Here is a 25,502-nt window from a genome sequence, read left to right on the forward strand (position 1 = left end):
TTTAAAACCTTCATGGTACCTCTTTCCAGAACACCTTTAAATAAACTTTTGGCATAGTGTCCAGTATGCTTTCAACATTTCTCAATTGCACTGGGATCATAACCAACAGAAAAACAGCATGTTTGGGAAGTCCAATAACCCGTGTCCTGCCAGGATGCTCTCTCCCAGTAGCCTTTCAGTGGCCTTTGTTAGCAAGACCACATGGATTTGTTTTCAGCACCTGCCTCAGAACTGGAAACGGTCCCTTGTGTCCAACCGCAAGGCTCTGCTGTCATGTTACATCACAGTCATGCAAACCATGCCTCTCGTCCCCTCTTTGTCATACGAGTTAGACTTGGAACCAAAGGGGTGGAAGTTGTTTCTTTTCAATAAGAGATTAGAGGTGACATGAGCAACAAACAAGCTTGAAGTGGCTTTGGATTGAAGCATCTGTTGAATGACTACTTACAAAGTACACAACTTTTTGTCTCGCTTGGCTGACCTGTGCTTGAGCTTCATGAAGACACGTTCCCACTCCTCCTAATTCTCAGATCAGAGAGCTGCATCACGAGTCTAGACGCATAAGGCTAACAGCAACATGTGCGACGGCGGCACGTATCCATTAGACATGGGCAGTGTTGTGCCTGTTGAAGTCAAGGCCTGTCTTTTCATTCCCACCAATACTAAGACCCAGGTCTCCCTCTGTCTTAGGGGAAAACTCCTCCTTTTCCCAGCAGAACTCTGGAACAAAAACAACATCCCTTCCGAGTACATTGCACTCACCACCATTTAGATAAGGATTATGTTTACTTCCACAATACAGAGTCTTAATTGTCATTTGTTTCATTACTCACAGGAAGAGATGGACTGAATATTGCTTTGGGGAGGCATATCTAGGAATCCATATCCATTTTTAGGCCCTGATATTATCTTGCTTGATGTATATATCTAATTTCTGACTGTTTACATCTTGGCATGCAACATACCGGTACCATATCAGTTATCAGATTTATCAGTAATTGATAATTTCCTCTATTTTTACATTTAGATTAGCTTTGCTGTCATCTAACACTCAATCTTAAACAAATCAAAACAAAATATTATTACTTTAATAAGACTGTTAAATGTCATTTTTTAGCAAATCTCAAAATTATTATCCATATTTTCATACTGTACATTATAATGTTGTGATGCATTAATTCACTTGTAGCATTTAAAACAATTTGACTTTGGTTTTTAGGGTTTTATTTTTTATTCATTTAGACAAAATAGTACCATCTCATTTCAAGTAATCAAAGTTGTAGCATACTCAGTTTTATACTTCTCATCCTCATATATACTGACATTTTTGAGTTGGTTCTAAAATAAATAACCTGTTGAGGTAATATAAGTAACTTATGTTTATGTGCTATCCATAACAGGAGTGAAATGTTTTGGTCCGTGGTGGAGAAGTCAGTATGTTGCCTCTGCTAATTTTGGATGTTATGTCGAGCAAGTGGCCTACATGGGAATGTGTCTATGTTGTGCTATAAATATATGGCTTTTCGTCCCCTGTAATGAGGCCAAGTCCAAGGAAAATAAAGTGGCTCGGTGGTATTTTCACCTTTTTATTATGTTAACAGACAGACCTCTTAATGTGACAACAAATTTGTTTATGCTCCTTATAAACACAGGAGAACTAAATCAAGCCGCAGTGGCCCTGAGCCAGCATGGGGATTTATTGTTTTGAGGATATATGTTGCTTTGTTACTGAATGTTATCATTTAATAGTTCATGTGTTCTATAAACCCGTTTTCCTTTTTTGTCTTATATACCCCCTCAACTCCATCAGTAAGGCCAGTGGTTCGCAACCATTTAGACTCCAAAACCCCTCACTCTCAAAGACAATATTTAAATTAGGTAAATAAAAAATAAACTAAAATTAAAGTGAAAATTACAGAATTGTTTAAATAACTGATTGTTCTTGTGTGTTTACACTTTTTATTACCAATGATTAATTACTACTTCTTTACCTAATTCTTCCAGGGTTTTTTTATTCAATTTTGTTTTTTTACTTACAAATAGCAATTTCTATACCGGATAAAATCATTTAAAGATTTTATAAATTAACATAACTTTTCCAGGTCTTTAAAATTTCCTCCATAAATCCAGTTTTTTTTTTAAGAAAGTGAGAATGCTGGACACCAAACCAGAAGAAATGTGTTCATTTTAGCCCCTAATATATTTTTATATAATATAGCATTATCATTAATATGATTAAAATGCCTATAATAAGTCAATATTGTTGGTGAAAAACAGACTTATCGTCTTATCTTTGTCTAACACAAGTTTTGAAAATTTCTCCAAAAAAGACCTCCTTAACCTGTTTGTGGATGAAAACCAGATATTTAAAAAATAAATCATTTGCAGGTTTTGTACGGTAGAAAATTATTATTATCAAAGCTCAACAGTTATGAAACCGCCTGTTTGAGTAAACCTAACCTTCTTAAATTGGTTGACGCATTAACTACAAAACAGATTTATTGTCATTTTTAAGAAAATAAAAATATATTTTTTTTAAACTAATTGAATTTAAATACAAAAAATAAAAATAAATTTTAAATAAGTATTTTAAATAAAAAAATACATGTTAAGTATAGCTTCAAGAAGCAATTTATGGGGTTCAAGCGCTTTAAGCCAAAAGCGTAAAAAGGTATGTTTTATTTAGCAAGCCAAAATTACAGCCAAAACAGGCAATGTATTTCCTTAGTAAATTGCCTGTTTTGGCTGTAATTTTGGCTTTTTTACAGTTATAGAGCCAAAATTTTGGCTTTTTAACAGTTATAGAGCCAAAAACTGAAAGTAGGTTTTTGAAATAATCTCCAATATTTAACGATTGATTCAATTGACAGCTGGGTTCCTAGAAGCAACGTTGCTTAGAATGAGGAGTAAAATCGAGTGATATTGCCTATAATCCTTTACGCAGGTAAAAAATGCGAAGGCCCTTAAACTAAAACTAACCAGTGCAAAACCGTACAATTTAGATTTAGCACCAATTTGGCAAACCGAGTCATGAGACTGTTGATTTGTAAATAATTAGCTTGCTTCTGTAACATTGGTGTCATTGGCAAGGGTTTCGATCTTGAGGATGAAGAGAGGCTCCTAAAACCCTGTCTACTGTTAAGTTTGTTCAGGATTACCCAGCTGTCCTGTGCTGTATTTATTTAAAGTGTTCAAAATACCAGCAGCTGTTGCTGATCATGCAGGTATAGAGGGTTACAGCTAAAATACCTCTCATCTCTTTGACTGACATATCACTGGTTTTTCATAGATGGAGACCATTGTATTTCTTGATTGTTTTTATGGTATTGTTTAGATACATAGTACATAAAGAGGGTATAGTGTGATTTAACCCTCTTTGCTGTCAAGTACATCCCTTCTGCATGTTGCACTGCTTAGTCCAGAAACAAGCTATTAATCAACTTGACATGGCGTTCCTACAACACGTGGTTTGTGTAGTTGTCCTTGACATCATTATATGATGTCACCTGATTGATAATACCCTAGCGGGTGGATGAACGTGCATGTCTGCAAGTGTCTGAGTGCGCCTCTGCCCAAAATAGATGTTACTTAGTGTAGACTTTACGGTAACCCCTTGACGTCTGAAATATGGGATGAGTAGGAGTGTGATGAGAGGGTGAGATGGCACCTTAGGGTTTCCTGTTTTGCTTTTAATGGGTCATCCTCAGGGTCCATGACAAATAGGAACTGCCACTGTGTGTTACGTCACAATATCCAACCCCTATAATTTCACACATGGCTCCCAAAATGTCTCTGGGTTCTTCAGACAAGGACTATTTGAGGGTTAATGACAGATCTGAATGGCACATGAAGAGATTGAGTTAGAGTAAAGTGAGAGCTGATGAAACTCATTATCATGGTGAGATCATGGTCGCGGCACTGCTAGGTGAGATTCTTGCCGTGTGCATGTCGCTGAGCTTACGACACCTCTAGTAAAGGAGAAAAATAGTTCATAGATAGTCATCAACCCTCCATGTCCTTGTCCTTATCTGGCCGACTAGCAATGGCTTCATCATTCAATTTCCTTCAGTTATATGTATTCTAGATGTGAAATTCACCTGTTTAAGTAAAAACAATTCTATAAAAATATATGTAATAATAATAAAACAAATCATATATATATATATATATATATATATATATATATATATTTAATTATTTATATTATATATAATTTTTCTCTGTATTCTATTTTTATATTCTGTTTTCTATTTTTAAATTGGACTTGTATCATTATTTTACTTGTACAAGTGAATCTCACGAAAAGTCGCATTAAAAAAAATATTAAAAAATGATTATTATTCATAAAACAAAGCTTGTTTTCCAGGATTTTTTTTGCATTTCGGTTTTTGGTACTATTACATTTTTGGGGGGTTTAGTTTTTACAGTGTTACAGTAATTAATTGAGAATAATGGGAATTGGAAATAAAAAGACCAGACATAGTACACTAATGAGAATTTCAAGGAAAAACGTGTTTAATTTTAATTAGAGCAGTATTGCAATGCAAATAGTTGTAATGATCCTAAAACAGCTTCATTTTCTTTGCGCAAAATGACTGTATTTGTATAGTATGATGTATAGATTTCTCCAAAGCTTTTGTTCCTCTCTTCTTTGCCCATATCCTCTCACTCCCTATTTTTCTGCTCCTGGCCATTGGTTTATTTCTCCCTTTTCTGATTCCCTCTGTTAGATCTGCACATATCCTCTTCTCTCCTGCCCCTCCCACTTCTTCTTTCCCAACTCCCTCTCTGACTGGCATTTATTTCAAGGATCTGATTTGGAGGGACTGGTATGGCAGCCGGAACCATGACTGTTCTCAGTGGGTGGGTGGAGCCAGAGCGTTAGGGGGGAGTGAAGCGTATAAAAGCCCGAGCTGGATCATCCCTGTCAGTGGCACGCTCAGAAACGACAGAGTGAACCGATATTCACCTCGAGTATCTTCTGGAAGTTGTATTCTCAAGCTGTTTGTTAGCGTCACCTTCTGTCAAGAAGGATACAAGGAAAAGAGAAAGCTCCTTTAAAACCTTCACCACAGGGAAACCTGGAGAATTGCAAGGCTCTCCTAACATCTCAGAAGACGAACGGCCAGCCCTTGCCATCCAGATACATGGCTTCCCGTCCGATGGAGACGGTGGGATTCGCCGTTCTACCCGCACACGTCTTGGCATCGGCCATGGAGGAGTTTCCCCAGCAGCTACCGGTCCCCAAGTGTCTGGCTCGGGGCCGAAACCGACCCCGGCGGCCCCGAGACGCCCGCTTCAAGACCCAGCCGGTGACTTTTGCAGAGATCGCCGAAGTGGAGGAGGAAGGGGCTTCACCTATGGAGGAAGAACGGGCCAGACGGTCCTTCCTTCAGTCGCTGGAGAGTCTCAGGAGAAGCACACAGACCTTGCACCACGCGGGATCCACACAGAGCTGCCGCACCGCGTCTGCACAGGCTAGTCTGGACTCCAGCGACTCAGACTCGGCGCAATGAGAAGAGAGGAAGGATGACAGGACTGGAATTCAATGCATTTCGCACATATCTTACAGTTAAATTCCTCATTCACATCCGTTAATCTATAGTAGATATGATCTGCATCTTAAACGTGCAGATTCCAGTCGAGCAACACTGGCTCAATAATTGTTTACCTCTGCAAGAGCAAAGTTGTAGCACATTGGAAGATTTCAGAAACCACGTAAACGCTTACGCAAATTCCTTTTTTTATCGTACGAGACTCGAGGACCGGTGAGGTTTCATCTGTAATGGACTTGACAAGAAACATGATTCCGATTTCATTTTAATAGACTGATGTTATTCATATCCCTTGTGCCTGCTTAAGATTGCATCGTCGAATGGGTCCTCCACTGCTGGGCAGGATGTAGACACATTTTGTTATAATTCATTGCTGAACAAACTAAAAGAGGTACAACAGAGATACTGAGATGTATTTTTACAGAAAATAATCCGCATTCAGACAAGGTTTTAAACCCTGATGTCCATGTCTGCCAGAATGGTGAACTTACTAATGAACTCGACGAGGAGCAAATTATTGTACTTTTCAAATGTATCTTATATTTATTCGCAGATTATTTTGTTATAACATAGTGATTTTTAGAGAATTGTTCTGCTGACACTGTGGACTTGTAAAGTCACTATCACTGTATGTAAGAGAAAAAAAGCCTTTATACTTCAATTTTGACTATTGTCTTTGTTAATGTTTCATACTTTCTTTCATAGTTATATAAATAAACTTTATAACATTGAATTCATTGTCTCTTGTTGTGCTGTTTAGACATTTAGAGATCAGCCAATCAATTGTATACAGAAACTTATATGAAAAATATGAAATTATAAAAAATAAATCATACAAGTGCTAAAAAAAAGGGAGAGTGTGATGTTAATGAGCATACTGTGATGAAAAAAGTGGAAAAAAATACAAGACTACAGTGTGACTAAAAAGTATGAATGCTAAAAAAAGTGAGAACATGACTTAAAAGTAAATTATAATGTCACTATGATTAGCAAAATAAGCATTTGTATTTTTATCTCTATCTCATTAGTTTCTTTATTAGTTTCCTACTTAGGATATAAAAAGAAATAGATACAAATAAACATAGATCCAAATGCTAAAGCATAACGTGAGAGTAAAAGGGGTTAAAAGAAAGTGAAACGTGTTGTGAAGTCTGTTTATGACTCTTCATTACATATTATAATGAACTATTATCTCAGATGACAGCATGTGTCCACATTCACATTACACAACCACATTTCATCTGTCTCTATCTGGACTCAATGCCTATCAGCCAATACAGATGGCATGTAAAAATAGCATCTCATGACTTGCCTTCTGATCTAGTTACATTATAGGAAATCTTGCCTCTCCATCCAACTGGGGATTCGGCAGTGTTGTGAAAGACTTGACACAAAACGGTGTGACTGAGTTTATTGATGTTTGAGGGATTACCCTTTGACCCACTGTGTCAGACTCATTCTCTATGCTTTCTGACTTGGCAGGCAATGTTTCAGTTGAATAATAAATGGGAAGTGTATAATTTCACAATAGATGTGCAAAAATAATGACTGTTTTCATACAGGTTTCCCTTTAACACCCCCTTCTGCTATTGGCCAGACAAACATATAACTCCACCTCCAAACTCACATTGTTTAATGATTATCTATAAATGGTTTATTCATGTGTCCTCATAATCTTTAATTAAAATAACTTCCCCTCCCTCTTGCAGCGTCATCTCTTCTCTTCTCTGATGACGCGTTTACTGGTGTGAGGGCGGGATCAACCTGTCACTCACATGAGATTGACCAATAGCAAACCACAACCATCCAGTCAATTCCCAATCGACAAAATCAAGTCTCGGTTCCACATTTTTTCTTGTTTGAGAAGCTGTTTCACTCAGATATACGTCACAATAGGGAAGAAAAGACCATCGCAACATCCATCTGTGCACAGACACTGTGCAAGAAAGAAACTTTAGTGTGCACGTGTGGAGTTCCTGTGTTCGCGCAAGCCATCAAATCAAGTATATTTTAAAAGGCTATACATTTGACTCTACACATACATTAAGCGTTCACATCAAAACTGAAGTAGACTTTGTGGCATGTATACATGAACAGAATAATGAAGAATGTTGCTCTACTACGCAAAACATGCTGTAGCACGATTATGTTAACATGCATAAAGTCGGCATTAAAATGGAAGTTGCTTTTCTTCCCTATTATGACATATATTCGAGTGAAACGGCTTCTCGGACAAGAAAAAATGTGGGGCGGGACTTGATTTTGTCCATCTGGAATTGATTGGATGGTTGTGATTTGCTATTGGTCAATCTCATGTGAGTGACAGGTTGCCCCGCCCTCGATCCAGTAAACACATCATAAAAGAGAACAGAAGAGAAGAGAAGATTTCATGGTGACTTTAATGTTTCTGTGTCGATAAATCATCCTAAGAATGGCTCACATAGTTGTCACTGCATATTAAACTAGATATGGGAACACATTTAAACATAAACAAATCACCTTTAACTGTTTTTTCTTCAGAGGAAATATCCTTGTTCATCTCCCCTTTCTGCAGCGAAGCGCCTCAGTAACCTACTTTGCATAGTGTGGTTGCCATGGTGATAGTGAGGTCTGTGAAATATGATGTTTTGGTACTGTTGTGAAAACAAACTTTATGTTCATTTCCACCAGACCGTCTTGTCTCCTATCATTCTCTCTCTCTCTCTCTCTCTCTCTCTCTCTCTCTCTCTCTCTCTCTCTCTCTCTCTCTCTCTCTCTCTCTCTCTCTCTCTCTCTCTCTTAATCAATCTATTTACATCTAGGCCTTTCATTAGTACCCCATAGATATGCATTGGCTTCATTTTCGGACCCTTTTCAGAACTAACGTCATTTTTGATCTTCATGAACATTAAAATATAAATATGACACTGCAAATCTATCTGAATACAGGAGCCCTGCCGAATGCGTACTGTGCACTGAACAAAAACAGCCTTTAATTGAAAACATCATGTTCCCAGCAGGCATTTGGACTGGCCCCACTGTTCTTGGTTATATAACAGATTGTTCTTATCGCTTATTCCTTGCCGAATGAAGATCTGATGAAAATATTGCTGAGAAGAGAGTGCGTCAAGGAAACCAAACCACCAGTGTTGAAAGACTCCTTCCAAGCCTATTAAATGAACACAATTGAATTGTATTTTCCATTGCATCCTTTGTATCTTCAAATCACAAAATATATGTATCCTATTATAGACTGTTTCTTTCACTGTTGACCTGGCAAGAATAATTAAAGTGAGTGGGCCTGAAACGTGACTGAATCATTAGAGGAAAACAATGACTCATGTTTACAGGCCAATGTTTATGAACTCATTCCGCGCCATTGATAGAATTTTCCGTCATTTGTGAGACAGCGCTTCTCTGCAATTGACAGAATTTTCTGTAATTTATGAGATAACGCTTCCCCGCCAAAGTATAGGTTACTGAGGCATTTATGAGATAATGCTTCCCCGCCATTGACTGAATATTCCTTAATTTATTAAATAACGCTTCCCCACCATTGACGAAATTTTTCGGATTTCCGTGTTTTCACTGTTATACAGTAGGGGGTGCTATTAAGCATCTTCTGAAAAATTACTGAACCTCCTGATCAAAACATAGGCAAGAAAGGAGCAGAAACAATAAAAGTATTGCTTATGCACGTTGTAGTCTTTGGGGGGAAACCCCCACGATTTTCTCAGCTTTTTGTTAAAAATGTTGCTTTCTTTATGAAACTTTCACATTCAAGTGTTGATAAAAAAGAATGCATGAAGCTAGAATAAAACCTCTTTTAAAAAAAAAAAACAGAGGCTCTGATCTTTCTTTTCATATTTTGCATATTCAGATATTCACAACTAAATATTCTGTGAAAATGATCAAAAACGCTGGCAGCAGCTGGCAACTTAAAACAACTTTCTTTCTTTTTTTTAAACGCTGAAGGGAGTTTCCATTAAAAATCCCCAGTAAAATTAAGAGTTAAATGGATTGCTTGTGACAAGTTGGGCTGATGGGCAAAAAAGATTAAATGCTCAGAAAATGAGGTATTATTTTTCCCTTTTTTGGAAACTCTTAGATCCAGCTTCACCTCATGGCACTCGACAGAAGATCAAAAGTCAGATTTGGGGAAAATGGTAAATAAGAGGGTTTTTTACATTCATTTGAATGCATTTCATTGCTTATTCACCTGACTTTTCCTTCTCGTTCTCCTGTTGCCTGTTCAAGGCTGTCTGGGTTCTGTCTGCAAAAGCATTTGTTTGCTGAATCCCTGACCTACATTCTCATTCACCACGAAGCAGAACCCTTTGGGCTTTGGGTCAGAACCAAAAGCACATAACTGGAAGCACCATGTTGCCCTTGTTCTCCCAATGTCTGTCTGTTTCTCTCTTTGACCTGATGGAGACAAGGATACTGAATGAGCAGAGGGTAACCTATTTACAAACTCTCATTTCCTCAAACCATCAATGAGGCGGTTGGCAATTGATGCCACGGAAAGAATTATTAATATATGTGTCAGGGAAAATAAATGGATCGATACTGTCTGTGTGATATATGGTGCTGCACTTCATCTTTACCATATAAACAGCTGTCTAATTCTGCTCTGGATAGATGCACGGAGGTTTTCGATGCGGTCAAGTTTCTGACATTTGTTGAAATGTTGAAAATGTTTATCAGAAATCATCTTGTTTCTGTGATTATGACTGGGAACGTATCTGGGCCTTCTTTTAAATGCTCTGCTGACATTTTCATTTTGTGTTATGACGCAGAGATAATCAATAGAGATTTTTGTATTTGCCAAAGTAAACGCGTCTATTCTCCAATGGCTTGCTATGTAAAATCTGTTCATATTTTATTCTGCCCTTTACCCTGTAAGTTCTATTCTGGGGGAATTCTGTGCACAATGAAAATGATCAAATCTAGAATCCCTGACCTGATTCATCTAAATTCTAATGAACATTTAAGCTAGTTATTAAAGTTTATACTAAGTTGTATTAAAGATAAAAGGGCAGTTTTTGATTTTAATTTAGATGGATTGTAAAGCTGTCACTTTTGGTTTTGTGGATGGAGAAACATTAAAAGAAACAACATTCCTTTGTTAGATGTTTTTTAAACTGTCTGGGCCAAAGAGCCATTAGTCGGCACAACTTGTTCTCTTTTATGTTTTTATCCTCAACAGACCCAATGACTAATGCTGTCCAGGCAACAAACTAAGTGGCATGCTGTCCAGGCAACAAACTAAGTGGCCAAATGTCTTGATCATCCAAAGATAAAAAACATAAGAACTTCAACTCAATCCATAAATGGTTTCTGCAACCTGAGTATACAATCATTTGAGAGGCTGAGTGAGAGACAAAACTCATTTCTGAGAAATATATTGTAAAGGAGACCCCTTTGAATACTGTTCATATAAAAAATATGCCGTCAACTCACCATATTTATCTAAAAGTAACATGGCCACACGCCATGAGTAGGCCACTGACCTTGAGGTCAATGTCTTTTACTAATATTAATATCTTTTACTCTTTTTTTTACTCATCATACTCACTCTTTTTACTCTTATTTTCATGTGACATACAAACTGTAAAAGTGGAAATAAAAGCAGTATTTTGAATAAAACATGAAATTGTGTATTGGTTGAGTCCTAATGTGCACCAATTTCAAAGCACTTTATTACTATAATTTTATACAAACAATAATTGCCAAATATACAAAACTATAGCAAAATTATAATAATAAAAGTATAATACAATACATTATATTGGTAGTAATTGGTAGCTAGTTTTTAAAAATAAATAATAATAAAAAAACAATACATTAATAAGCACATACAAACCACAATATTATATTAGTTTAATTATAACACTAAACTAATTTTTTGTGGTATTCCTGCTCATAAGTTTTTTCTTTGGCACTGTTCAGATGCTCATATTGTTGAATATTACAATAAAACAAAACTCAAATTTTAATCACTTTTTTAAACTTTGACTTCTGTCCAGTAGATGCCAGTAACACATGAAAACGCACTGCATACTACGCACGAGAAGAAGCTATTTTTATAGACCTTACAGTGAACCAATCACGGAGCGAGAAACGATTGACGTCTTTGTATTTTTTACGGATGGAGCTCTCTGGACCTATCACACAAAGAGAAATGAATGACGTTATTAAAGTTCTTTCGCTCCAGCCAATGACAGTCAACGAATTCGGAAGCGCGAAGAGTTTAAGGCAGAGAAGAAAAACGATGGCTAACGGAAACCCATAAGTTTAACAAAACAATACTTTCAAAATGCTGTTTTTATATATTTTCTGTTATTTTTAACCGTTTGTTTTAGATAGACGTAGTTCATTACAAACTGTTTTGGGTTGTTTTTGCTCAACAGCGACATGAATTATGACTCGTGTTGAGAAAAATAACGTACGTGTCGTGTGGGCTCGTGAGATGTTGCTCGTTTAACGTTCAAATGAGTTTATTGACATTTTAAAAGACTGGTTTCGCCTCTGTTTTCTCTATCTAATCGACTTCTAAACGTGTACCATTTGCGATAATATTGTGCATGACTGCCTTTTAAGTGCAGTAATGGCCTCTCAGAATGTTGTTTTTGCCATCGATGTGGATTATCGACAACAGGGGATCAACAGCACGACTAGTGCCTATCAAAACCACCTCAAACACTGGATACTGAGAGTCCTGCTCAGTTTGGGACACAAATATGGAATGGAAAAAGTGCGATGGGGGTATAAATTCTTCTATTCAAGGAATGTGAAAAGTGCAACACTTATAAGCAGAGGATCTGATTTCAAGGAACTCCAGGAGAAGGTGTTCAGTGATTTCGAAGAGGAACTGCTTGTCAAATTCAGCCTAGAAGGAAAGTCACCCAGAAGTCGGGAAAGGTCACATAAACTGAAACCCAGCCCGGCTAGTTGTGTCCAAAATGCCTTGAAAGAGATCCTCCTAGACTTCCAGTGGGATAGACCTGATCTCACATCTCCCACCAAGGTGACACTGAGACCAAGAAGGTCCAGTCGAAATGGCAGAAATATCCCTCTGCAGGACTATGACATGTTAAGCCTTGACAGAAATGTCCTTTTTGTCATATCTGAATGCCCACGGTCCAAAGCAGAGTTGGATGACTACCTGTCCATCCGTAGCGTTGACAGTAGACATCATAGAGACATACATGAGCAGGTTCTGCCCAAAGGTCTCATAGATATGCTTATGCAACGCAAAGTTGTGCTTCATTGGGCTGATTCGGGTATATTGAAGGTAAGTAGTGCTCTTATAGAGTTTAGAAAAAGTGTTTATTTCAGTATTTTGACTACAGTATGTTTTTTTTAACCAGGCTCATAATTTGGTGGAGGACTACACCGGCACAGACACATTGGCAGAGCTTCTCCTTCAGGTTGGTGGACGGGTGGTGCCCATGCTGTCTCCTGGTTTGCCACCGATGGACAAGCATCCCGGTGTAAGCCATTCACTGGCTTTGGGACTAGATGCCTTTCCTATAGATTTCATCAATGGCTACCTTCAGTTTTCTGAAAGAATGCACCAACAAGTGTTTCCTCCTCTGAGTGGTTCGCTTTCCTGGATTGCGGGTAAATATGTCACTGGTGCATTTTTGTTTACTTAATAATTGTATTATTAGTAGTAATTAATTGATAACTACTTTGAATCTTTTTGTGGCAGATGGAAACAGGCGTTCCTTTAACGTGACGCTGGAGCCGGTATCATGCAGGCAGAGGTTTCTGCGTGTTCCTGTGGATGTGATTCTCAGAGGTGTCCTGCAGGACTTCGACACCATCTCCCTCTCACGTCCAGCCTCAGAGAGCTGGATACTTCAGTGCCCAGATGCTGAACTGGGACAGGAGGCGTTTCAGCACTTAAAGGAGCTGTCCACTGGAGGATCTGCCATGGTAAAATGACCTAATCTTTTGTGCTGTTTTATTATAGAGTGTAACAGTCCGATTCCGGAAGTAAAAACTCCATTCATTGTTTTCCAGAAGGAAATTGATTTTGAGTGATAACTTATAAACCTTTAAAGAGATACGATGTTGTTAATCCAAGGTATTTGCTTCTGCTGAAGCTGCCAGCCTGCATTATTTTTTACAATAATCATGTTTAAATGTGGAATTCCTGGTGAATATTACCCATGATGCTGTACAGAAAATTCAGAGAGTAGATACAAGCGAGATGCTCCAAAAGGCATTAAACGCAAAATATGTTGTTTTTATACATATAATCAACATTTGAAGATAGTTTTATATATCTCCATCGTTTTCATTCGATTATGCTGCTCGCAATGCTTCATGGGATTGTAGTTCTTTCCCTCGCTAAAGCCGTTAAGTACACAGTCTTGTACCTTTGTCTTTTTGTCTGATTTTCAAACACTTTTTTGCTTCAAATCAGTGTTTGTAGTGTTGTGATTCACCTCGTAGCTGGTTGGCTTGGTTCATGGCTTATAACTCTTTAACGAAGACTATTTCAAAATCCCTTTGGGAAATTTTTTTTTTTTTTTTTTTTAAATACTTCCGGAACCAGCTCAGCTGAAAAAGGGGATGGGCTATGAAACATGATTGGAGTCACGTGTAGTGCTGTATAATATATGGTAAAATATACATTCCTGTACAACTACAGTTAGACTAATAAATATTTTTGCTTGCAGGATAACTGGTTTATTTTAAAAGTGTAATCTTAGCTAAGTATATAAATAAATCAGTATGGTATAATATACATGCTATTTTAGGACGCATGTTATTTTAAGCACTCAATGTAATAGGGAACCCTTAATGTACCGGTAATGCATGTTGTGGCCTTTTGCTTTATATTTGAATCTGTACGTGTTTAAGTTGTGCAAAGAAATGCAAGAGCAGTTTATGGTCCATGACAGGTGATGTTAGCATAAAATGCACAAATCTTGAGAATAATATTTTTTGACTGTATTTACACAGCTAGCAGAAGTGAGTGAAGGAGGTGTGTTGTGTTCAGCGGTGCTGTCGGTGCTCTCCAGCTGCATGGCTCAGCTCACTGTGCTTCAGCCTCTGGTTATTCAGGAAGACCAGCTCCTGCCCGCAGACCTCGTTTCTTTGGACACTACAGAAATTTCCAGTGACTTACCTGATGTTGTCAGCAGTGTTCTCAATGTCATGTATGACATCATGGAGGATGAGGATTGCTCAGGTGTTTGTTTTATCTGAAGTAATTGGGGTTTTTTTGTGCAGTGGGCATAAGGTTTTGATCCTATTTTTAAAATAATGTTCTTGCGCTTTCCAGATCAAGTGACAATGCCGTTAGTTCCTGACTGGGCCAGTCAAGAGCTCAAGCAAGGGTCTTGTTCAAGGAGAAATGGGGTGGTAGAGGGTTGGTTTCCTCTGTCTGACCAATCAGGAATAAGCTGCAACTTAATGGAATCAATGAGGTTTGGAATCTTTCACTCTTTTAAAACATTTTATTTTATATATAATATTATTTAGTAAGATCTCTAATTTTCTTTTCGAAAAAATGTTAAACATCTTGTGTCATTTTAATCTGTTGTACTTTTCTATTTTATTTTATTCTATTTATACATCTCCTATGTAACACAGCTCTTGCCATTAAAAAACAGCCTCAACTGCTGATATGGCATGAAAGGGGTCCTATTGTAAAAGTTCATTATTTTGGTTATTGGGTGTAATAGAATAGTTTATAATGCTTTAATGTTCAAAAACACGTTATTTTTCACATGCAATAGATTATCACTGTACCTCTATTCCCAGTCTTTCTTAAATGCACTGTTTTCCTGTGTTTTAGGCAGGTTTGGAGTGTTCTCTGTTAGAATAAATCCCTTTTGTGGAAGACTATGCAGATCTTATACATACACAAACAGATGCATTACACACTAAAGGAAAAGGAAAACATTAAAAATCATCACATGCCCCATTTAAAATTTCTACAAAAAAAAGGTGGCACATATTGTTTTCTGTCATGGTCTATTTTTATTCTAGTTCTAAAATATCTGTTTTACATGTGCAGGCTCCTGCATGCGGCTCCTGAGGTAGAGGAGCAGGGAGAGGAGTACTCAGATACTCAACAGGAGATCACCAGCAGTCTCTCAGAGCTCTATCAGAGCAACACAGCTGGATCCAGTGGCAACCTGAGGTCCAAAAAAAGTATGTACCAATTGTGCATGATGAGGGGATTGATACATTGAGTATTTACTAAATATTTGCAGTGTTTTTGATACAGATATCATGAATAAACAACTGACAGATTCACTGTTTTTTTTTTTTTTATTATTGTTATCTATGGCTTAATCTGCTCTTTTTAGGAGGTACACAATGCACACCAGTAAGACAGAAGATGAAGACCATGAGTCGCTCTCTACAGATGCTGAACTTTGCTCGCTTGAATGTGAAAGCGCAAAAGACTCAGGCTGATAGCAGCTCTGCTAAATCTGCCATAGGGGCTGAAAAAGGGGGCAAAAGATGCTCTGGGGATCGGACCAAGCCTAGCCTCATGTGTGAGTAGACGATAAAAAGCGGGTTTTTAAAGCCAGGGCGATAAATGGATATAATATATATATAAATGGATATAATCATCCAAACTTGGGTAAATAAAGTGTTAATGGTGATATTCATGGACTCTCTTACAGACTTCAGCAGTGAGGAAGAGCTGCTCTCCCACCTGGGACTCACTTATCAGAAAGCTGTGGAGAACAGATCTGTGTCTGTTCCCTCTCAGGTCCAGGATTTGCTTTCATTTGTAATGGCATTCATCAAAACTAACACTGACGTGGAGGTGAGTCAGAACAACACTTGCGTCAGAATCACACAGCTCTGTTGTCTGGCTGCAGACAACTTCAAAACATGGTCTCCATATGCTGTGTGCATGTGTATAATGAACTCTGTTGTGCCCTTCTTACTTTATTTAGTTCATTTTGCATTTACTTAAAGTCAGAAATGTTAAACTACCTGTGTTGAAAATGTTTTCAAAATAAATGTTAATATATAAATGCTTCTAAGAGTTGTATGTTGTTGATATGGTGGTTTATTGGTTATGCTAGTTTGGTGAAGACCAAAGTCATGTAATCATTCAGGAAATGTGTAACTGAAATGTTGTTGTTTGTTTGGCAAAGACAGTAATGAACTTCATGAGAAAAAGGGGTGATTTATACAAATTTTCATTTAACCATACATTTAACCATTTCTCAGCAGGTATCATTCTTGGATTTGGTCCAGAATCATCTATTGAAATCCTGTCAGTCTATTCGTCAGCTTTATGGAAATTCTTCAGATGAAGAAAGTAAAATCAGGGAGTAAGTATTCAGACAAAAAACAGCAATATTGAAACATACCTTCATATTGATAATGTCAAGGTAATCGATTTATGACTTCAAAACATTATACTTTATACAGATGCCAGCTGCAAGCAGTTCTTAGACTTGAGTTGTGCAGACAACCAGAACAAGACGGCGAGGAGGAGGTTGTTGAACAAAGAGTAGAGGATGTATGGAGACAATAAACCTTTAAAAACCTCTAATGTCATAACCTATAGTTTAACTATGCATCAAAGTCATTATGGACTTGCATGCAGAAATCTTATGTGGTTTGTAGTGAAATATCTTGATTGATTGATTTTCTTTTCCTTTCATGTTAAATTAAGGTGGCTGATATGTTCCGGATTATCTCCCGGAGTAAAGATGCTGTCTACTTATCCAAGTTTATGCAGGATGAAGTTCTGCCTGTGTAAGTTATCGTATCAGCGATTCAGGAATTTTAATGAAAATGCTAATTGAATGCAATTCATGAGATGTGATCTCTGATATGGTATCTCCCAGGTACCTGAACAGCATCCCTAAGGTCCTGGCAGACGTGTACCACAGTTTAGGAACTCAGTTGCCCGAGGCACTCATTGCCGTCCTGCCTTCTGATTTCTTCAGTGATGAGTCTTTGGCTAAAGACAGTGTGTCTGTGAGTTCCTCACCTTTCTCTGCCACACAGAGCAACATATCCAGTATTGGAGATTATCTGGAGGAACTCCGCAATCGCTCTGCTAAGAAGAGGAGGTGATTGTCATAGAAAACAATGTGTAATTATTTCAAGTGCGTTGTATCTAAGTGGATATATAAGCTGTTTTCTCTCCTTTTTGCAGACAGAACATGATCACACGCCACAAAAGCATGACTGAGGCTCCTCAAGCACTTCGACAGATAGAAATGCCAAGAAAGTCAACGCGCCTGGTGAGTTTTCTTTTCCCCATTTCTTTTATGGTATTATTTTCTAACCTGTTTCTTGTAACGAGAATTTCTTAAGTCAGAAGTAGGGATGCTAACGATTAATCAATTGTCGATTATTCGTTGTTAATAAAGATAGCATGTGTTCATGCAAAATAAAGTTTTATTTTAAGATGAATACAATCTGTTTTGTCATTGAATTAATATATTATAGCACAGAATATAAAAATTGATACCAAAATTTAAATATATTAAGAAATAACCAGGAAGATCATTTATAAATAAATGTCTTTGAGCCATGCAATAGATTAGATAGGTTAGCTGTTTATTTCAAAACAATTCTTTTAAAAAATTTATTAAAAAATTTGTTTTATTTGCAAAAACTTAAGACAATACACCAGGTTTTACATTCACTGTTTAAAAATGGATATGGAATAATGTGTAAAATGCAATACATGATATAAGAATGCACAGTGAATGGGTTTCATAGCGCCGCGTCCTGTTGCAAAAGCATGTGAAAAAAAACTACAAAGTTTGCAAGGCCAAAAAGACCGTTAATCGCGCGATAAAAAAATTTACGCCGTTAAATTGGGTTTGCATTAACGCCGTTAATAACGCATTTAACTGACAGCCCTAATAAAAATCAATAAAATATTTTCGCATCTGCAAAACTACATGACATTTCTCAGTATGGAGGTAGTAACATTGCTGTTTTTGAAGCAGGTCATTTACATACGTTTAAGCCAATCAATCAATCTCTCTCTCTCATAACCGCATTTGTCTGCATATCAATGGCTCAAGCCTCCCTTACTAGCTCTAAAATTTTAAAACGTTTTGTAATTGGCAATGGAGGGAAGTCAGTAATAAATTAGTTTTACTGTACACACAAGAGCGTTTTAAGGACAAAACCCTGAGAAATGTCTTTAAATAAAACAACTGAACTATGTATTGAGGTGTGGTTACCGCAGTATAAGTGGAATAATTGATTCCAGTCCGCTGAATCCACCTCGCGTCATGGCAGCATCACCACCTCGGGTGTTAATTTTCTTCCTAATAAATCAACGTCCAGTCATCAATTCTTTATAAATTCGCTGTGATCATTTTATCAAATGATCTTAAATCACATAGATTAATTTCACAATCCTATACTATCCTATTATTTAGAGTAAAAAATCTTTTCATTCAGGTGAGGAAGCTGGTGTTTTGAGTGGCAATTGCACACCCTGTCATGCCGATGCAGTAGACGCATCTTGCAGTATTAAAGTTAATAAATACTCTTTTAATTGACCATTAATTTAAATTATGAACGATCATGGGAATTTTTGTAAATAGACACCCACTAGTTGGAAGAACCAAAATACTAAAGTACCTATTTGGGGAATTTCAGGCAAAGCCAAAACTCTGTGTCCCAGTAGAAAAACCTGCTGTGGAAGAACCACCACCACCAAAGCAAGCAGTTCAAGGTAATTGGCTCATCCCATTTTAGTCTTCATGCTGTCCTATGGTCGAGCTACTTAAAAAGTTGTTGTGATCTGTTGTTGTAACCTTTTTTGTTCACAGAGGTAACAAAGGTAAGGAGAAATCTCTTCAACCAAGTGACCGTATCGCCATCAAAATCGTCCAAAATGCCAAGAAGCCAGTCCGTGTCAGCAGTAGAAGGACTCAAGAAACGCAAGCGTTCAAATATGGAAGATAATGGTAATGTTTTTGTTTGTTTTTTGATAGTGAGAGATTGTTTCATAAGTCACCACTGTAGTGTGTGAACTTGAATCTTAAAACCTTTGAATTTCAGAACGGCACACTCTTCTGACAAAGAAAGTATCTGAGACACCACAGCATAAGCAGGTGTCCAATCGCTTACTTCACCGGCAAAGGACTGGCAGGTGAGTCCTAAGTAGTGTTGTCACGATACCAAAATTATTGTTTCGATACCGATACCAAGTCAAGAATTGCGATTTCGATACTTTTCTTGAAAAGGGAGAAACGCTCTCAAATATCACCACAGCACACGTTGTGTGATTATCCCGGCAGTTAGGACATCACACAAGATTTGTGTCAACACAGAAAACATTTCATCACTGGATAGATTTTTGTTTTGTTTATTGAAAGTGTGGTTTATGTCATCTGAATATGTGGAACACTTTCAAGAGAAGATAAGGCAACGTTATTTTGTAGCACAATTCACAACCAGCGGTAGTTCAGGGGAAAAAAAACTTAGGTCTTCTGACCTTTAACCATCATGTATTCTCAAAGATATTCAGTCAACTCCATTCATTAATATGCGCGAGGGAGGGAGAAAGAGCAAGACAGTTTTGAAGACGGTGAGAGTGCGCACGTGCGACCGGTGCTTTCACTCTCTCTGCTCGTTCTCTCAGTTAAACAAGCGCAGCAGTCAGTCATCTACATCACTCACCGGTCAAGTAAGGCTTTGGTGGGACAAAAATACGCTTTAGAAAGGCTGACAGAAAACAGCGCGCAAGTTCCAGTCTTGCGCTTGATGTTTAAACTGACAGGACTTGCAAATTGATAAACTCTCACTCTGATGGTTAAACTTTGCAATTAATCCGCGAATCACAAGCGTTACGGGCCGGGGAGCTGCTGGCCCGTAGCCTACTGATCATGAATCACGGATCAACTACGATCCCTATACTTGACATAGCACATCGCAATATCGATGCTAAAACGATACTTCTTTGCTGCGTGCGTGAGGAGAAAAAACACAGACGTCCATAGGGAGGCACTGGAAGCGTGTGTTGCACACACCATGAAATACGTCTCTTACAAATCTGGAACACGGTCATTCTTAGAAGTATCGATACTAAAAAATTTAAGAATCGTGACGTTTTTCATTTCCGAGAATCGCCATACTTTTGAAGTATCGGTGCACCATGCAACACTAGTCCTAAGACTTACAATTATTTTTAAATTGTCACTATATTTGTTCAATTTTACCTGTCATTTGTATGGGAAGCATCCAGTTTAGAATTTAAATATTCTGTGTTTCTATTTCCCTCTTGGTCACAGGAGATCTGGAGAATCTGATGTGTGCATTATTGAGGAGTCTCCTGTCAAACCTGCTGCTGGTTGGTATCTTAAGATTTTGCCACAATGTCAAACAGAGTGACCACTTACTAATAGAAGGTGCTCTAATAAATAATTTGTTCTTAGATTTAAGGAGGAGCCCAAGAATTAAAAGCCTTACCAGGAGACATTCCAGCGTGTTCTATTCAAGCTCACAGCCACGTTCACGAAACCTGGACCGTGCCATTTCCTCTTCTCAACTCTGCCCTTCTGAGGGCAAAGGTGAGCAGGAAATAGTGAAAGTGTTTTAGTGAAACTAAAATTAGACCACACGTCATTAAGCTACTGGACATAAAATGCTTCCTCTGAGAATGCCACAGCATACACCTTAACACCATGTTCAAAAACTACACATTGTCTCAAAGTAGCCTTGTCTCCATTTTGCAGGTGGATTTGATGTTAGTTCTGTTAGGTCACCAGTTCGGCTTCTTTTTGGTGCTACCCAGTCCCCTGGTCACCTACGGCACACTACAGCATCCTCTTCAGAAGATCATGGCAGCAAAGAGTTGTCACTTAGCTCTGCAGTTTTTGAGGTAATATCCCTTTTGTTTTGCAGTTGATTATAATAACATGGAATAAGGAGCAAGTCCTGTCATCTCCTTTGCATTAATAAGATCCTTTTTTTTTTTTCAGAGTCATAACAAAACACCACAGAAGTTAAGATCTGATCCACTAGGATCTCCAGCTGGGTGTAGAACCCCTCGGTCCCCAAGAACTCCAAGCCAGACAGTTGGGGAGAATGGGATGATTCTGCGAGGGACCCCCTTTCGCTCACCTGTTGCGAAGAATTTGGGGATAGAGACACCTAAGAAAAGCCCACTGAAGGGGATACTCAAGACTCCAATGAAAAGCCTCTTGAATTGTGTTTCTCCAAACGGCGCTTGGCTTACGAGCCCAAGTGGAAGAACGCCAAAAAAGAATGTGACATGGTCTCCATCTCCACGTAAACACCTGACGGAAAACCCAAATAATGTGCCGGAGTCTCCGATGTTTACAAAAAGATACTCACCAAGGCTGATTACACCTGGCAAGAATAGCAGCCCAGAGGAAAGAACAGTTTTCAAAACACCTGACAAGGTGCCCCAAAGGAAATCTAAGGCATCTCCTGGAATGATGCCTAGGACACTTGAAATTCCTGGAAATCTTGATCTTGAAACATCTCAGTCCATCACGAGATTAGGAAAGATGAGAAGAACACGGAGCTTACCTTGCAAGATTACTGAAGAGTCTTATCAGTTTGCCTCTGTTGACTCACAACAGTCTGATTCCGGACCATTTCCTTTTTGCGTTTCACCATTAAAACCAAATTTACAAACGCCCATAAAAAGCCCCAGCCCAGCACACAGGATATGCACTCGCTCCGGTAGGACACCTATTAAAGTGTCCTTGTCGCCTTTTAACAAGTCTCGACCCATTGCAGGTACTTGCCCTTCACCCTTTCAAGATCTGTCTTTGGCTGTAGCAAAATCAAGTGCATCACCGGCCCTGGGTGCTTCTAGATCAGATATCAGCCATCAAAGAAGTTCATCCATCAATAATGTAGTAAAATATCCACAGGAGGATAAAATAATTGCGCAAATTGAAACCAACCATGGAAAAACGGAAGAGGCATCATCTTCTGACTCCCAGCAGTTTGATTGCTCTGAACTCAGCGTTACCACAGATGATGAAAGCATTGATATATCGGAGGCCTCAGTGGTGAAGACCCAGCTCATAGGGGGAATTAAGATGAACATCGCTTTCTCAAGGAAACACTCTAGACCCTCAGAGGTTTTTGAATTTGAAGGCAAACACGCCACCCCGTCCGCAACAACAGCGAGTCGAAGCTATGGCTTCCGTCAAACTCCAGACCGGCGCCAACGAGAAGCGGAAGCACGTCTTGGATATCCCTCGGGAACACCAAAGATTTCCACCCCAAGAACAAGGCGAACTCCTGCATGTGGAAAGAAGTCCACTCCACAACCACTTACTTATGAAGTGGAAATGGAAATGCAGGCGTCAGGTCTGCCTAAACTCAAGTTAAGACGGACCGATTCTTTCAATGCAGGTGATGCACCTAGTAATGCAACAAAAGGCATGGCCTCACATTTTGTGCACCGTAACATGTCAAATGTGAAGGCGCCACAAGTTGACGGCCCTCTTGCGCAGTGTTCTAGACATCCTGGCTGCTTATCTCCATCACTCTCCAGTCGAGTAACCCCTGCCAAAGGTACACCTGGGAATGGTGTACAGACATACATATGTCAGTCGATCACTCCCACACGGTATCCGGCAAGTAGCCAATCCCCTTTGGCGTCCCCACTGACTCCATCTCCTCAAAGCAGAGGATGGTCAACCCCAGAGAACCTCAATAGTTGGCCTCGCAAGAAAAGGGCTCGAATCGAGACTTGCGGGAGCAAAGAGCAGGTCACCAAAGGGGTTCCTCTCCTGGAAAAGCCTGGGGTATTGGAGGACCCAGAACTTGATGGGGTTTTCCATATTCAAGGGGTGGAAGAACTCAAGGAGTCGTTGAGCACCCCAGTCAGTCAAAGAAAACTGGGTTTGAGATCAAGCCAAGTGAGGGACCATCAGTGCTCACCAGAAGGCATGGACTGGACCGAGACTGTGGTTCAAGAGTGTGATGCTGGAGATCCTACGAAGTCTGAACAGTTTGCATGGAAGAGCATAAAAGGTACAGTAAAACTTGGGTGCAATTTATAGCATGTTCCTTGTGTTTCCGTAACTTGTCTGTAAACGGTGTCATTTGAATGTCTTGCAGTGGACACCCCTAAAGTAAAGAAACCTGTGTCTGCCAGCGGAATCTTCGCTCTCACTCAGTCACCTCTGTTATACAAAAAATCAGCTGTAATCAATGAATCATCACAATTTAATGGTAAGACAATGAAGGTATATTTAGAGCTATGACCCTGAGTCAGAGTAGACGCCTTACTTAATCTGACGAATGAGAATTAAGCTGTGATCAGAGAATTTCTTTGTCAACTGGAACTTTGTTTCTGCTTAATTTTTATTTGTTGAATTGGGCATGGTCTTTTACCCTCTTTCTTGTTGGAGCTCTGGCCGAGAGCTTTGAGCATTGAGCACATTGAGCTTTAGTGTTCGTTCAAGTGGCAAAAGTTCAAATCTGGATCAAGATTTTTCTTAATCTCAACCCTCTTTCAACCATTGCTTCGTGTTGTGATTTTTATTATCTTCTGAATGAAATTAGCAAAAATAGCCAAAAATAAACAAGTCCTTTCACAATTGAGGGAAATATTAGATCTGGTTTGACTTATTTTAAGCATTTATGTTAATAATAGCATAATAATTTATACTTTCTCCCAACAGCATCAAAGGCTGAGCTGGATATCTCTCCCCTTTGCCAGCCGAAAAGGCGAAGGACACTTAGTAAGACTTACAGCCGAAAGAAACTTCTAGACTAAGTCTGTCATACTTTTGGTTGCCTTATCTCGCACTCAGTTTCTTTTAGAAAATCAAACACTTTTTTTTTTAAACAAGTTTTATTGTCTGTTTTAGCTGACCTTTTGTCTCATTTATAATAATGCATTACCCAATATTGTATATTTTGTATTCTTTTTGTATTATACAGATGTTACATATGGCATCAGATAGGTACAGTATAACTCATAGAAGTTTAAACTAGTCTGATCTGAACATTTATTGTGAAAATAAGGTGGAAACATTTATTTTACATGTTTCAGTGTAATTAAATTAAGCTTTAATTGCTTTTGTTTGTTCAATTTGTTTGTGCTTTATTTATTTGTGCTCATTGTACTGTGTATTTTTCATGTAGCATGTTTTTAACAGTTTGGCAGCTCGTTTGCAACATCTTGCCATAATGTGAAATAAATGTAAATGTTAAACAGATTATTTTAATAAAGACACTGTTGTTCTTAAACCTATGCATGCAGATGTTTTTTCTAAAAACCTAGTGAAATATCTGGACATCTAATAAAGTTTTAATGACGTAGTGAAGGCCAAGGATGACAACCCATCCATGTTAGTGCACACCCATTAGGAGCAGTGAGTAGTGAACATTCACACACACTCAGTATATATAAATACCTTGCAGTTGGTCCTTGGGTAAGTTAAAAACTACTGCAAAATTATGAATTAGTTGATGCCTGCTCCAATAAGGCTGGAATACTCACAATTTTTTTCACCCTGCTATTTTGGCCAGTCACAGTTAAGATTTAACAGAAAATCACGTAGTGTATGATGGGCACAGACTTATTTTTTTTTTTCAGACTATATGCTTTCATCCAATTGGAGGATATCGGACTTGTTCGATTTTAGCACACATTTTCATTTGCCTCGCTTCTCCTAGCAGTGTCTCTGCGTGACCTTGTGTTTGGAACGTTTAGAAAGTAGTGTACAATCTTGTTAGAAAAGGATATAGAATATTATATATATATATAGAAATATAGAACACTAGGGTTCTTGCCAAAAAGGTTGTATGTAAGGAGAAAAGTCTTGAATGTTTGCATAAGTGTTTAATGGGCCATTTCAATTTTTCTAGTGATAAAGTATGTTTACGAGAGGTTTAATTCATAAAATGTAATTAAAATAAAACGATCCCATAGTGGAACCCCACTAAAACGTTCTATACGTCTGACTGAAAAACTCTTTAACATTCTATATAGAATCGTTC

At 38.3% G+C, this 25,502-nt stretch overlaps 2 protein-coding genes and 1 long non-coding RNA gene across 4 annotated transcripts; all 3 read left to right on the plus strand.

The window, feature by feature from the left end:
• The first annotated feature begins 4,730 nt into the window (after positions 1–4,730).
• Positions 4,731–6,288, plus strand: cunh11orf96 (chromosome unknown C11orf96 homolog). Its single transcript, XM_056271037.1, has one exon. It carries the CDS (start codon positions 5,148–5,150, stop codon positions 5,514–5,516), a length of 369 nt encoding a protein of 122 aa, XP_056127012.1. The 5' UTR covers positions 4,731–5,147; the 3' UTR covers positions 5,517–6,288.
• Positions 6,289–9,614: 3,326 nt separating this feature from the next.
• On the plus strand, positions 9,615–10,389 carry LOC130104474 (uncharacterized). The gene is made up of 2 exons (XR_008809499.1): positions 9,615–9,700; positions 9,792–10,389. It is a non-coding gene; the product is annotated as an uncharacterized LOC130104474 (long non-coding RNA).
• Positions 10,390–12,004: 1,615 nt separating this feature from the next.
• Positions 12,005–24,749, plus strand: ticrr (TopBP1-interacting, checkpoint, and replication regulator). 2 transcript variants are annotated; one of them, XM_056270998.1, is made up of 22 exons: positions 12,005–12,831; positions 12,908–13,160; positions 13,252–13,478; positions 14,514–14,742; positions 14,836–14,980; positions 15,574–15,710; positions 15,869–16,060; positions 16,193–16,338; positions 16,752–16,855; positions 16,956–17,046; positions 17,203–17,285; positions 17,378–17,605; positions 17,692–17,779; positions 19,161–19,236; positions 19,334–19,471; positions 19,566–19,656; positions 20,798–20,856; positions 20,942–21,076; positions 21,242–21,387; positions 21,488–23,525; positions 23,613–23,726; positions 24,179–24,749. In XM_056270998.1, exons 1-22 carry the CDS (start codon positions 12,145–12,147, stop codon positions 24,271–24,273), a joined length of 5,502 nt encoding a protein of 1,833 aa, XP_056126973.1. In that variant the 5' UTR covers positions 12,005–12,144; the 3' UTR covers positions 24,274–24,749. The 2 variants fall into 2 exon arrangements, with proteins under 2 accessions (XP_056126973.1, XP_056126974.1); XM_056270999.1 differs by having other exon boundaries at positions 16,755–16,855.
• Positions 24,750–25,502: the final 753 nt, after the last annotated feature.

This window comes from Rhinichthys klamathensis, unplaced genomic scaffold (genome assembly GCF_029890125.1).
Source record: "Rhinichthys klamathensis goyatoka isolate OS25496 unplaced genomic scaffold, OSU_Roscu_1.1 h1tg000310l_1, whole genome shotgun sequence".
NCBI lineage: Eukaryota > Metazoa > Chordata > Actinopteri > Cypriniformes > Leuciscidae > Rhinichthys > Rhinichthys klamathensis.

Coding starts and splice junctions, on each gene's coding strand:
- cunh11orf96 (XM_056271037.1), top strand. CDS start 5,148: ATGGCTTCCCGTCCGATGGAGACGGTGGGATTCGCCGTTCTACCCGCA.
- ticrr (XM_056270998.1), top strand. CDS start 12,145: ATGGCCTCTCAGAATGTTGTTTTTGCCATCGATGTGGATTATCGACAA. Junction 17,606..17,691: donor CGCTCTGCTAAGAAGAGGAG/GTGATTGTCATA, acceptor TCCTTTTTGCAG/ACAGAACATGATCACACGCC. Junction 19,237..19,333: donor ACCAAAGCAAGCAGTTCAAG/GTAATTGGCTCA, acceptor TTTTGTTCACAG/AGGTAACAAAGGTAAGGAGA.